Source organism: Amyelois transitella, chromosome 17 (assembly GCF_032362555.1).
Source record: "Amyelois transitella isolate CPQ chromosome 17, ilAmyTran1.1, whole genome shotgun sequence".
In the NCBI taxonomy this organism is placed as follows: Eukaryota; Metazoa; Arthropoda; class Insecta; order Lepidoptera; family Pyralidae; genus Amyelois; species Amyelois transitella.
In genome coordinates this window covers 772,779-787,354 of record NC_083520.1, presented here as the reverse complement: position 1 = coordinate 787,354, position 14,576 = coordinate 772,779, and the positions used below count along the sequence as shown (strand labels likewise).

At 35.6% G+C, this 14,576-nt stretch overlaps 2 protein-coding genes across 2 annotated transcripts; one reads left to right on the top strand and one right to left on the bottom strand.

The window, feature by feature from the left end:
- Position 1: 1 nt before the first annotated feature.
- LOC106134726 (transcription initiation factor TFIID subunit 9) lies at positions 2-10,636 on the top strand. The gene is made up of 3 exons (XM_060948832.1): positions 2-520; positions 884-1,106; positions 10,113-10,636. The coding sequence occupies exons 1-3, from the start codon at positions 153-155 to the stop codon at positions 10,230-10,232; spliced, it is 711 nt and encodes a 236-aa protein (XP_060804815.1). The 5' UTR covers positions 2-152; the 3' UTR covers positions 10,233-10,636.
- Positions 10,637-11,615: 979 nt separating this feature from the next.
- Positions 11,616-14,471, bottom strand: LOC106134721 (probable 3-hydroxyacyl-CoA dehydrogenase B0272.3). The gene is made up of 5 exons (XM_060948831.1): positions 14,178-14,471; positions 13,749-14,024; positions 13,047-13,132; positions 12,367-12,581; positions 11,616-11,970 (listed from the first exon to the last, which is right to left on the bottom strand). Exons 1-5 carry the CDS (start codon positions 14,289-14,291, stop codon positions 11,729-11,731), a joined length of 933 nt encoding a protein of 310 aa, XP_060804814.1. The 5' UTR covers positions 14,292-14,471; the 3' UTR covers positions 11,616-11,728.
- Positions 14,472-14,576: the final 105 nt, after the last annotated feature.

Genomic DNA, 14,576 nt, shown 5'->3' with positions numbered 1-14,576 from the left:
TCAAGTTTTTCCAAATTCCTTCATAAAAAATAAACCAAACAGACGCCGCGTGTACCTACATAAGAATGTTTTTTTAAATTCATTAAAATTATCAAGGTACATGTTTACTTACTGGCGAGTTAAAGCTAAGTTAGAAAACTTTTAAAGTCACCATGTCTGAAAAAGAGAAGTCCAAATCCAGTACCCAAACAAAACACATTCCCAAGGATGCCCAAGTCATCATGTCCATCATGAAGGAAGTTGGAGTGGCGGACTACGAGCCTAGAGTCGTTAACCAGCTCCTGGAGTTCACATATCGATATGTCACTTCGGTTTTAGAAGACGCGCGTGTTTTTGCCAATCACGCTAAGAAAAAGACAATTGATTTGGAAGACGTTCGCTTGGCCGTTCAAATGCAGCTTGATAAGTCATTTACCAGCCCTCCGCAGAGAGAAGTGCTGCTGGAACTAGCGAGGGTGAAGAATGTAAATCCACTGCCGTTAATTAAACCTCATTGTGGTTTGAGATTACCCCCAGACCGGTAAGTTGTTTGATCAATAAGCATCAGTTTTGTTTTAAGTCATTGTATTGTGTAAAGTGGCGCACACTTTATGCTTATGCTCATCATTCAGTATGGTTAAACTACACTTATAAACATCAATGATAACTTCAACAGTTATTAAAAGCATGATTCCATGATGGATGCAGTCAGACATATCAGTAATACAAGTTCCATTTTCATTATTTACTATTTCCACATTTTGTAATTTGTGAAAATCAAAAGATGCTTTGATTTAATGTGCTCTTTATGTTATCTGCCATTTACAAGCCTTTGTTTTTAACCTGAAAATTGCAAAATATTTTTTAATTTAAATCCATAAACACCTTTAATTATTTCTTTCAGTTACTGCCTATCAGCCTGTAACTATAGACTAAAACCTGCCACTAAGAAGACAATGGTCAAAGCCAACATCTCGGCCACGCCCACCATCAAAACCATGGCCACGCAGAAGCTCCCGCAGCAGAAAGTGGTAGTCAACAGGCCCCCGGGCGCCATCTTAAATGTTGCGTCTTCCAAAGCCAATGTTGTTCCCAAACCCGTGCTGAAGTTTACTTCGTCAAGCAAGGTAAACTATGAATATCTTCATATTTGTTCAATAAGGGTCCAATTAAATAAAAATACCGTGTCCTAGGCGAACTAAAAAAGAAAAATTTATTCCTCCATCTTACCAACTAATAACAAAGATAAAAAACCATAGTAACCGAACAATGCCAAAAATCAAAAGAGTCCATAAACTTACAACAAAACTTTATGCTTGGACATTCCGCCCACCATGGACATTATGTCCATAAAACAATGAATGAGATGTTAAAAACATTCACTATGCTATCTTTAAACTTAATGTTTTACTTAACTAAAATCAAATCTTCATAAATGTAACGAAAGTAAAAATAACAAAAAGAAACTAACCTACTAATTCATAAGAAAAGGTTAATAGAAGTGCATGTGTATCAGTGTAAATGATAAAAAAAAAATACCACAAATTTCTATTTAGCTATAGGTAAAATACACAACTTTGAGACGGGTCTCTTAATTATATTCCCTTTACATTTTAAAGTAACAACACGCGTAATCTTATCCAACCCAGGGTGCTTTTGAGTTATAACTCCATACAACCATCTCGCAGGGGGAAGATCATCTTCCTTTACTAGTACTATATCACCAATATTTGGTTCTGGCGTTTGATAACTCCATTTGTACCGATGTAAAAATTGTGTAAGATACTCCTGAGACCACCTTCGCCAAAAATCTTGTACCATACGTTGCATAAACTGCCATCGTTTCAAGCTAGTCATGTTTGACGTTTCAAAGTTTGCATCTGGTACAAGTACTAATGGTTCCCCAATCAAGAAGTGACCTGGTGTTAAAGGCTCGGGATCATCAGCCGATGAGCTTAAGCTTGATAATGGACGCGAATTAAGACAAGCCTCAATTTGAGATAAGAGAGTGCTCATTTCTTCAAAAGTAAGTGTAGAAGTTCCGATTATCCGTCTAAGGTGATATTTAGTGGATTTTACGCCAGCCTCCCATAGTCCTCCAAAGTTGGGGGAATGCGGTGGGATAAAATGCCATTCAGTACCATTTGTAGATAACCAATTCGCTATTTCTGGCAGTAATCTAGACTTTTCTGCAAATAATAAGGACTTCAATTCACGTTCTGCACCCACAAAATTTGTACCATTATCACTAAAAAGCTCTGCGCAATGTCCTCTTCTAGCTACGAATCTTTTAAAGGCAGCAATGAATCCTTGAGCAGTAAGGTCACTTACTACTTCTAGATGGATTGCTCTAGTCACCATGCAGATGAATAAACAAATATACCCTTTATATGCATGATGACCACGCCCTTTGGACGTTCTTATAGCAATAGGACCAGCATAGTCGACGCCACTTCTTTTGAAAGGTCTCATTGGTGTAACTCTGGCTGTTGGCAATTGTCCCATCAGTTGCTCTCTACGTTGACTTGCATATCGAATACAAATAACACAATTGCGAATATAATGCTTTATTTGGTTTTTAGCGTCAATAACCCAGTATTTTGTTCTAAGATGGTTGATCATAATTTGAATACCCCCGTGAATAGTTCGTTCGTGCGTATCCTTTATAATTAAGTTCGTTAAATGAGCTTTAGCCGGAAGAATGATTGGATGTCTTTTATTTACGTTCAAGAAAGTAGCTGTTCTATCCAACCGCCCACCAACACGTAAAAGTCCATCATCGTCAAGGTAAGGATTTAACGGTTTAAGTTTGCTTTTTGTTTTAACTGTTCCTCCTTTAGTTATACTTTCAATATCTTCATAAAAACTTCGAACTTGGCATTGCTTTATGTATATATGTAATGTTTGTTGTAATTCTACATTAGTTAGCCATTGAGGACCTTCATTGGTTTTATTAATGCTTTTCAAAATAAATCGCCTGCACCACGATATAACTCTTAGAAGTCTCCTTAATGATGAGAATCTTTCCCATATAATAACATCATCATCTATACTTGTTAATACTTGACATATTTTAATACCTTTTTCTTCTGTATTTGTATCATATGTTATATCATCTCCATTGTAATTTATGACTACCTTTCTCAAAAAATCTGGTCCTTGCTTCCACAGTCTCATTTTTGAAATGTCAGACGGCATAATTCCACGCGATGCAATATCCGCAGGATTATATTTTGATTGGACATGAGACCATTGAGATCTGTCTAAACTTCCTAAAATCTCTGCTACACGGTTAGCGACGAATACTTTCCACCGGCTTGGATGGCTACTAAGCCATGCAAGTACAACTGAAGAATCACTCCACGCATGAATGTGTTGCTTTGGAATACCTAAAATATCAGCTACCTCTATTAATAATTTAGAAAGTATTGTTGCCCCACAAAGTTCTAATCGGGGTATTGACAGTTGTTTGATAGGAGCTACTTTTGTTTTAGAAGTAACAAGGTTTACATTAATATTACTACATTTATCAATAACACGGATATAGACAACTGCGGCATATGCTTCACTCGATGCATCGCAAAATCCATGAAGCTGAACAGAAGTATCATCCTTTCGAGTGTTCATCCATCGGGGTATCTCGAAACTTTTTATTAATAAAAGCTCGTTTCTATATGCGACCCATTCGGTTAGTAATTGAGGCGTAAGTTTTTCATCCCATTTCAAACCTGATGTCCATAGTTTTTGAATAAAAATCTTAGCTTTTATTACAATTGGAGCAAGCCAACCTAATGGATCATAGAGACGTGATATATCTGAGATCACTTTCCGTTTCGTGATTGGCTCTTCAATTGTCGGCAACTGCACTAAATATTTAAATGTATCGTTACATTTGTCCCACGTAAGACCCAATATTTTAGTAATCGAATCAGATTTATCAACAAACTTTGGTGTCTCTGTCTTAGACTCTTCCTCTGCAATTCTATTATCATTGTCTTCACTGTTTCTATTATGTTTTATTTGCTCTTTCATACTTTTATCTCCAAGTTTTTCTTCGTTTTCTATCCACTTCATTAGATTTTTATCATTGCTTGTCCACTTTTGTAATTCAAACCCTCCTTTTCTAAGCAATTGTTTCATTTCAGTATATAGCTGTTGACCTTCTATAAAATTTTCACATCCTGACATCAAATCATCAACATAAAAGTCTGACAACACTTTTTTTGCAGCTATTGGGAAATGAACACCCTCGTCATAAGCTACTTGACGTAATGAGCGAATTGCTAAATATGGAGCTGACGATGTACCAAATGTAACTGTCAAAAGTCGATAATGTTGCACCTCAGAAGCAGAATCTTCACGCCAAAGAATACGCTGAAAATCAACATCTTCTGAAGATACACGAACTTGACGATACATCTTCACAATATCAGAAGAAATACATACAGGATGTGCCCGCCATCTCATTAAAATATGTCTCAAGTCATCCTGTAATGTGGGACCAACCAATAAGTCTTGATTTAAAGAAACACCGTTGGATCCTGGGCACGATGCGTCAAAGACAATACGTACTTTTGTTGTACTTCTATCGTTGCGCACCACAGCAAAATGTGGTAAATAAAAACCTTTGGAGCTTTTATGTTCTTCAGGTGGAATAATCTCCATATGATTTAGACTGAGATATTCAGCAAATACCTCTGCATATTTTTCTTTCAAATCTTTCTCCTTGTCTAATTTACGTTCTAATGAATATAATCTTCTAAGTGCTATTTCTTTTGAGTTTCCATTTAAGCATTGTGGACTGTATTCTTTGAATGGCAGCTTCACTATATAACGACCAAAAGAATCCCTTTTAGTCGTGCTTGAATATATTGATTCACATAGCTGTTCCTCTTCCGTTAAATGTTTCTTTGCTTTAACTAACGAAGGTTCGGCTTCTATTTCCCAAAATTTCCTCAAAAGCTTATCATTTTCTTCTATCTGAACATGCATAGTTACATTTGTATTACAAATAATCGTCCCAACATCTTCACCTTCATCAGTTTCTCCGGATATTATCCATCCCAGAGATGTATTTTGCGCTATAAGGCAACTGTTAGAATCTTTAACTAGGCCCTGCTTTATAATTTGACTGTACACCTTTGCACTGAGCAAAAGATCAATTTTATTGGGAGTAGCAAAGGTAGGGTCAGCCAACGACAATTGTGTAAACTTTGGACACAATTGAACTGCCACTTTCTTACTAGGAAGACAGTTGGTCAGTTTGTCTAACACATGAGCCTTTACTCGAACAACAATATTGGTATCAAGAAGTGATTGCAATTGGATAAAAACTATATACTTAGAAACCACTGAAGGGCTCCTGTCACTTCCTAATACCGAAACATTACTTTTGCTTGCAATTTTCTTCAGTCCAAGTAATTGAACTGCAGACTCTGTTATAAACGAAGCCTGTGAACCCTGGTCTAACATTGACCTAAAAGTAATGTTTGCTCCTGTTCGAGATTGAATTTTAACTAAAGCAGTTGCCAGCAATACCTGAGATTGAGCTTTAGAGCAACAGCCTACTACAACATCATTGGAATCGCCTTGTATGACTACTGAGGACACAGCTTCGGCCCCATCCGATTGATTGGTATTTGTATCGCTTGTGTCATCAATCGACGGGACTGCTGAATTGGAATGAAGTAGAGAATGATGTTTCCTGGAACATATTCGGCATCTAGTTGACATGCGACATGAAACTACGGAATGGCGTGGACCTAAACAGTTAAAGCATAAACCCTGGTTTTGGACAAAATTGCGACGTGTATCGACATCATCCCTCGAAAACTTTTGGCATGTATATAATTTATGGTTTTCGGTACAATATGGACAACTTAAGGTAGTGGTGACATGAAGAGCTTTAACATTGTTAAAAGAGTTACGGCTGAATGTCTTATTAACACTATTTTTACTATTTAAAAACTCGAATGCGTGAAATCTGTTCTCTAAAAACTGTTGAAACAGATTCCACGATGGCAATTCTTGAGATGAGCTACTGACAGCTAATTCCCACTGTTTTCTAGTTTCTATATCTAACTTTAAACTTAAAATATATATTACCATTATATCCCATTCTTTTACATTAATACCTAATTGTTTCAAAGCATTAAGACATTCATTACTTGTGTCTAATAATTCTTTTAAGGCACTCGATGACTCAACAGTAATGTTTTTTTGACTCATAAATCGCGACAAAATACAACTAGCCAAGTACTTTTTATTGTTATATCTGTTTTCTAATTTGTTCCAACATATCATATAATTTTCCCCGGTAATAGGCACATGCCGTAGCAGCTGCTCTGCTTCACCTGATAAGTGGCTCTTAAGATAGTGAAGTTTCTGCACTTCATCGAGTGTCTTATTGTTATGAATTAGCGAAACAAATAAGTTATAAAAGCTAGTCCATTCCGAATACTGGCCGCTAAAAATTGGTAACGAAATTTTGGGTAACTTTATATTGGAAACATGTTGAAAGGCATCGGACATCTCATTATCTGATATACTTGCGTAATTATTTTTCAACGTGCACAGCATTTCTTTTAAATCCGATTTATATTCAATGTAAACATCTTCAGTTGACGAATACAAATCTTGAGTGTGATAATCAGATTCTTCCAACTCATTTGGTTTACACTCTTCAATTATTCTTCTATGGGTGGAATAAAAAGATGACCACAATGTATCAAGAATCTCTAGTCTCGTCTCCACATAAGAGCTGGTAAGTCTATCCTTGGGAGTCTTTTTAAAATTACGCCTTGCTTTAGAGAGACTAGAAATAGTATCATACTGAAGCTTAAACAACGAACTCATCTTATATGTGCACTTTTAGACAATCTCTATAGGTATCTATTATTTTCCCCTTTATAGAAGATTCAAGATACAGATTACTTACAGATTTGTCACCACATTAAATAAAACTGCATTTTCTATCGGTTGATAAGTATTGATACCTTCACGCTTTGATGATAAAAAACACATCTGTTTCATTGGGTTCATGCTATGAAGCAATAGTGAAATATCCGCCATTAGATGCTTCCGTATGTCGCTTGCGGAACTAGGCCGCAATCCGGCGATAGGACCATGTTCAATAAGGGTCCAATTAAATAAAAATACCGTGTCCTAGGCGAACTAAAAAAGAAAAATTTATTCCTCCATCTTACCAACTAATAACAAAGATAAAAAACCATAGTAACCGAACAATGCCAAAAATCAAAAGAGTCCATAAACTTACAACAAAACTTTATGCTTGGACATATTATTTTAAGAAATAGCTACACTTCAACTAACTGGCTGATAGTAAACCCCTAGGTTTGGATTAGAGATATACTTATTTACCAGGCTAGTGGTTAAAATTGAAGTACTCAGTAATATAAAAGATATTTTATTATAAGTCACCTTTGATCTAAGTAACATACAAGATGAGTGGCAGAGACAGGACATGAATCTTTTTTTTAATAAACGGGACAAATTACACAGATTGCCTTGTTAGCCTCGATGTAAGTTTGAGACTTGTGTTATGAGATACTAAGTCAACGATAATAAATACTTGTAAAGATAAACATCCAAGACCCAGGCCAATCAGAAAAAGTTCTTTGTTCATGCTCTGGCCAGGATTCTAACCCGGGACTTCCAATGTCACAAACTACCTCTGCACCACAGAGGCCTTCAAATGTTAAAACAATCATAAAAAAATCATCAAATATGAAACCATAAAAAAATACCTCTAAAACTCAGAGGTTTGTCCCTTTAGTCGCAGTATATGATATTCGCAAAACATCATAAGAGCAAGACATTATAATCTCAAAATAGCACATTCTCAAAATATGATATTCTCAAAATATCATAATAGCTAGACATAAGATTCTCGTAAAAACACATTCACGAAATATGATTTTCGCAATATACCACACTCGCAAAATATGATAAGCTCAAAACATTATATTCTAAGTACAGTAAGGCATATGTAATTGATATATTACGATATATGACAAAAATTTATGTAGCTAGACAAAAAAGAGCGGAGGAGGTGACCGCTGGAAGTGCTGGAAATGGTAGATATATTATTTCGAAACATAGTATTATTTGTTAGGTATTACAAAACAAATTATTTATTCTTATTACAAAAAACAAAATAAAAAATATTCTTATTATTATTAATTATATTCAAAATATATTTACTACTAATATTTCTGTAAAACACTTAACCGTTTTAGACATACCGGAAGACTTATTGTTTTAAGTACACAATCATTGACGATACTTTTAATTTTTTTATTTTTGTCTATCGTTTTTTTATTTCGTTTCTTGTCAGCAAAATGTAAATTGTTTCTTTCTAGTTTTACTTTTTGTATTTTTGCTTCTTTTTTCATTAATGCTATAAATTGATACAATGTTGGCTTTTTAGGAATTTTACTATTAATTCGGCGATGCCATCCTTCGACTCCATTTGTAGTTCTGTTTTTTTGATCATAACAGCTTAATATAGAACTGCTTATCTTTTTCATCCACTGATTATTAAAATAATCAAGAAATTTATTAATGTCTCGGTCTCGTGATGACATTTCCATAATCGTGTAGAATGTCTCCGGTATCAAATTTGATGGTAGCAGTGGTAACAATGAACAATATTGCACAATTTTTCGATTTTCTGCAGAGAGATCGAATTCTTTGCTTTTTTTGAAAACAGCGTTGCAAAAGTGATAATAGCAGCCTTTGACGGTTGCATTTGGGAATACCTGGTTTACAGCTTTAACAACAGGCAGTTCGTAATCGCACTTGTACATATTTAAGTTCAATCCGAATTGTAGTTTAAGTATAGAAAAAAAGCACTCGTACGTTTTTTGCTGTTTGTTGGGAAGTAAAGCAAAAATTATTGGAATAAAATTAATTGTTTCTTCAGTACGTGCCACGTCGACATGTAAGCTGTATAGTTGATAATACGGCTTAGGTACAATCTTAAACGTACCGTCTCCGTAAATACTTGATACCGTTTTTAAATATTCACGTATCTCTGCACGTGTCAACATTGAAAAAAATATAATACGGCCAAATGATTCATGTACGTCGTATAAATAGAAATCTCCTACTAAGTTATCTGGAAGTCTTATGTTAAATGAGTCTTTTTTCAAGTTATCCATATTTAAATATTTATTTCTAGCTCTGTACAGAGTATCTTTTTTTGACGCAAATATTGGTATTTCATGTTCTTGACCCTTGAAATCGTGTTTTAAAATATTGTTCTCAAAAATCTTTTGCGCAGAAGTAAAATTGGTGCACACCTCATTCTTACAGTCATCAACAATCAAATCTATTAGGTTGCTTGTAAAATTGGGAGAATCACAGACATGCTTAGCGGGTCTGATAATTTCATTGTTGGCGTTGAGAGTTATTGACGTTCTGCATTCTTGTTGCTTAGAACACCGCCAGTTTGTCGTCCCAGATTTGTTTTTTAAATAGAAATTGTACCTGTATCCCTGATAGAGTAACACCGGTTTATTTTTTTGACTTTTGATGAACTTTATTTCATTATTATTACATTTGAATTGTTCCATATTTATGCCTAAGCAGAGAAACACTAATTAAAGCAAAGTATTTTACCCTCTGAGGCAATAAATAATATGTTTAATCAAAGTTGACGTTTTTCCTGTCATTATTAGTCATAAATAATAAAGGAAAATAAATGGCCAGCCAGTACCACGTTTTAGGACAAGAATCAATTAAACGCAGTCTTGGTTTTATTGTAGCTGATGTTACTTTTGGATCAAAAATATCGTGAAATGCGAATATGATATTTGATTGAATATGATTTCCTGAGTATTAGCTTTTTTGCAAATATGATGTATTGGGAACATTATGATTCGCGAATATGATATCTAGCTATTATGATATTTTGAGAATATCATATTTTGAGAATGTGCTATTTTGAGATTATAATGTCTTGCTCTTATGATGTTTTGCGAATATCATATACTGCGACTAAAGGGGTTTGTCTCTCCAACATGATCTCATATTTAGATCTTATACAGATAAATGGATCAGGTCAAATTTGTGAAAAAAAATTACATACATAAAACCTTTTTTAATCTCAGGTAGTGGCGAAGCCAGCAGTGAGGGTGACTGCGGGTCCGCCTGCCGGCCCCGTCAAGATGGAGGTGGACGAACAACACGCACAGAAGCGGAAGAGAGAAGACGATGATTATGATCTCTAGTCTATAAGTTAGGCTTAAGAAAAACATGATTTGTAAAAGCATTTTAAGCATAGGCAACTCTTGAACTCTTGAGTTTAGTTTGTCTATTTAAATTATATTGCAGTTTAGCCAAATCAATATCCTCCTTATTTGAAGTCGGTAAAATTTCTGAAACCTTCATAAATAAATAATGATATTCAGATAGTGACTGACAAGGTTACTAGCCCATCGCCTAAAAGCATTCTAAATTTATAAAAGCCCTAAGACAAGCAGTTGACACACTATATTTTTCTTTGCTTTTACACCGTTTGCTGGCTATGCTAGTTTATGAGCTACGGTCTTTGGTTAAAATGCTTTTGTATTTCGTATTTATAGGAGTATGGTTAAGTATTAATTATGTTTATTGAATACATATAAGATTATTATTTTAAATGTTTTTTTTTGTGTCACTCGCGTCTTCGGTCACCGTAAAAATTTACTGACGAGATACCTCGATCGGGCTCTAAGAAAATAAATGAAAAGCTGATGGATCCCATTGATCCAAGGTCTCCACCCAAGTCTCAAAAATATAGTTATTAGAAAAACGTACATATTTGCGCTTTTTGAGGCTTTCAGCAGATACTGCCGCGTTATTCGCCTTTTGAATGATCCGGGCATCACACGTAAACACCTAGATTTGAGTGAATTATGATACTCAGGTTAACAATTTGCGGCGCGGAACTGTTATAGCAGTACTCGCTAAAATTCGAAAATTGACAGTACGGCAAATGCTGTCTCTAAAAAAGATGGTATAAACGGAGCTACGGTGATAACCGAGCCATGACTATGGAATCATCGTATAGGCCAAGATTTAGATACTGGCAATCTGTGATCTACTCAACTTTCGCTACCGTCAAATTTAAGTATTAAAAAAAAATCTCAAAACATACCTAAACGCAAACACCGGAGTGTCATACACGTCATAACCGCTCCGCGGCTATAGCCGTAGTTTTTCGAGATAGAGTACAATATATTTTGTACTATTAAAACAGTGCGGTTATGTCCGTGATGAAATTTGTATTGAATTTTTGGCGTCATTTCACGAAATTGTCAGGTCGAGCTCCCGCGTCGCAAAGTATCGAGAATGTTAGTACCTCGTTTGCGATTTGTTATGACTGAGACCAAAGTACAGTTATCATTTGATTCAGAGTTCCCGTTTTTTGTCATAATGATTCTGTTATTTATTTCTTTCTACTCCCTGACCTGACAACGATCCAGTATGTTTACATGATTAAATGTAATGCTTCTTCTTCTTCCATTTATCTGCTGTCTATTAAATACGTAGGATGGGATATAGAGTACATAGATACTAGTTTTATTTCACATGTTATAGGTATTTACACTGTCAATATTAAAACTGAAAAAACTGATTCAGACTTTATTGATTAAAATACATCATAACATTTGTATATTAAATTCACGATTAACCAACGATATAACAGCACACTTCTAAATAAATATTCTTCAAACAACTTCACTTATTTCTTATCATACTTGTAGAATCCTTCCCCTGTCTTGACACCCAACTTTCCTTCTGACACTAGTTTGTTCAACAACGGGATGGGTTTGAAGAGAGCCTGGTCCGGGAACTTCTTGTGCCAGCCGTCCAGGATAAACTTGTTGGTGTCCAGACCCACATAGTCAGCTAATTCCAGAGGCCCCATGGGGTACCCGGCCCCTAGTTTCATGGCTACGTCAATGTCGCGGGCTGAGGCGTCCCCTGGTAGAGAGAGCAGACTTATTACAAAACATAGCACTACACAAAGCACAATGTGCCCCTGTCTTCTTAAATCTTCATATAGTATACTTTCATTTCGAGACTAATAGACCATGTTCAGATGTGACTTAGTGATAGGAGTGAGTGTCAAATAGTTTCTGGTTGGTAGCCCATCGCCTAAAAAAAGCCCAAGTTCATAAGCCTACCCCTTAGTCTCCTTTAACGAGACCCATGGTAGATGGAGTGGTCATATTCTCTTTTTTATTATTTAAATCAACTGTCAGCTTTAAATTTTGTAATTAATGTAAGTAATTTGTAAATGAATTAATTTCTGTTCTATTTTAATTTCTACCTATTTCATTTATGAGTCTGTGTACTTCAAATTAGAATGAGCGTTACCTCTCTCGTACATCCTGACCGCCTCACAGATGTAAGGCACCAGCAGCCTGTTGACCACGAATCCCGGGGTGTCTTTGCACGTAACACAAGTCTTCCCCACGGACTTGCCCCACGCCATCATGCTCTTGTAAGTCTCCTCCGAGGTCTCCGCGCCACGGACCACTTCCAACAGTCGCATCACGGGTACTGGGTTGAAGAAATGGAGGCCACCAAATCTAGAATTTTTTTTTAATAAAAAAAAAATGATGATAACAATGACATGTGCAGAAGTTAACTGTGTACCAGATGTCAAGGCCCATCTCTAGAAAACATGTAGACATATTATGTCTTACATATAAATGCATACAGTGGTGGAAGATGCAACCAAATCAGATAAAGTGAACACACAAAGATGAGAGAAACAATATCCTCCTTTTTAAACCGCCTCAAAATAAAACTGGTTCTCAGTTTCACCTGTATGTATGTATGTTTGTCCACAATTATATATGTATATCTGAACTATATTGATTTGGTTTTCAGGAAAGTGTTTTTAACACTTAGGAGAATGTTTTGTGAAATTTTACAGACTTCAACAAAGGAGAATTTCAATTGGAGGCAGGTCCCTTTTTACATAAGTTATTAATCAATAACCTGCTATATTAGGTTATAAATATTAAGGTTTAATAAGAAATATGACTTACTTGTCTTTCCTCTTGACCACAGAAGAAATTTCATTGATTGAGAGTGATGATGTGTTGGACGCCAAAATTGTGTGTGCCGGAGCTGCCTGGAGATAAAAGAAGGGTTACAACTGTTATTCTCCGAATGTTTGTGATTTAAGATTTCAAGTCTAAATACCTATATAGATTTCTCCTGCTTTTATTCTGAGTTTCCTTTAATCAAATCATGGGTCAGTTCAAGACGAAATATGAGTAACACCTTACATATTGTAAATAAAATTTGACCCTTGAACCCATAGATAGATAGATAGAACTCTTTATTGCAGCAAAAGAATAAAACATACAAAACAGACAGAGATGGTACAAAAGCAGAATTATCGCTAATGCAATCTCTTCCAGTCAACCTTTGGGTGGAAGTAAACCAAACAGGAGATTGGCATTGGTGCAGAGCAAGATAGATGTTGCATAGATGAATGTTGACGTCAATAAGTGATACTTTCTATCCAATTTTGAAAATTCTATGCTATAGACTTAAGAATGAATCAGTGAATAATTGGACTTTAAACCTTAGGAAAATTATAAATAAAATAGATTATAGATATTGCTGTATGCTTATCTTAGTAACTAATTAATAAAAATATTCATGTAATTGGTCACTTTCTGTATAAGTAAGGCCCAGAGAATTTATTCCAGACCAAAGAATTTATTCATACGTAAACTTACATCATCAAGTTGTTTGAACAGCTTATGCTTCACATCTATGTTCTCAACTATGGCTTCCACCACCAAGTCCGAAGTCTTCGCAGGCTCCACGGGGTCTGTGGATGTCTTGATCCTCCCCAAAGCCTCGGAGACAAACTTCTCACCTTCGGCCGGGTTGTCTTTGTAAACCTTCTTCGCGACCCTACCCAGGTTGTTGGCGATGGACTTCTGGGCTTTAGCCAGGACATCGGAGCTCACGTCCACAAGGGTCACATTTTGGCCAGCCTGGGCTGTCACCTGGAAGTAGGTGGCAAAGGCATTTTTAATATAATAAAAGAAGGTGAATGTTAAAGTTTACAGTAAGTAAACTTTATTGGTGATTCTTGGACCTTTGCGAGTAATTAAGTATTTTAGTAAAAAGTATATTTACAAAGCTGATAATTTATTTACCTGAGCAATGCCAGAGCCCATAAGGCCTCCTCCAATAACAGTTACATTTTTGATTGCACTTTGTACTGCATTGGAACTTGAGAAATTTCTTACTATTACTCCGAATTGGTTCATTTTAAAGTTTAAATACACTTAATGTCTGCTTCACTTCTAATTATTCTTAAGATATTACGAGTAAAAAACTGAAAAAAAAATATTAAAAGTTATGAAAATCCAAAGTTCAAGTCCAAACCGGCCGGTACCAATTGATGAGATGAAAACAAGCGTATAGCGATTGTCGCCCGAAGATCGCTACATATTTGTTGCCATCCCTGTCTTAACAATACTGCCAGAGAGAAATAGAAGACTAGAGATATGTTGGAGAATGAATGATGATGTGTGGTGACGAGGGAGAAGTGA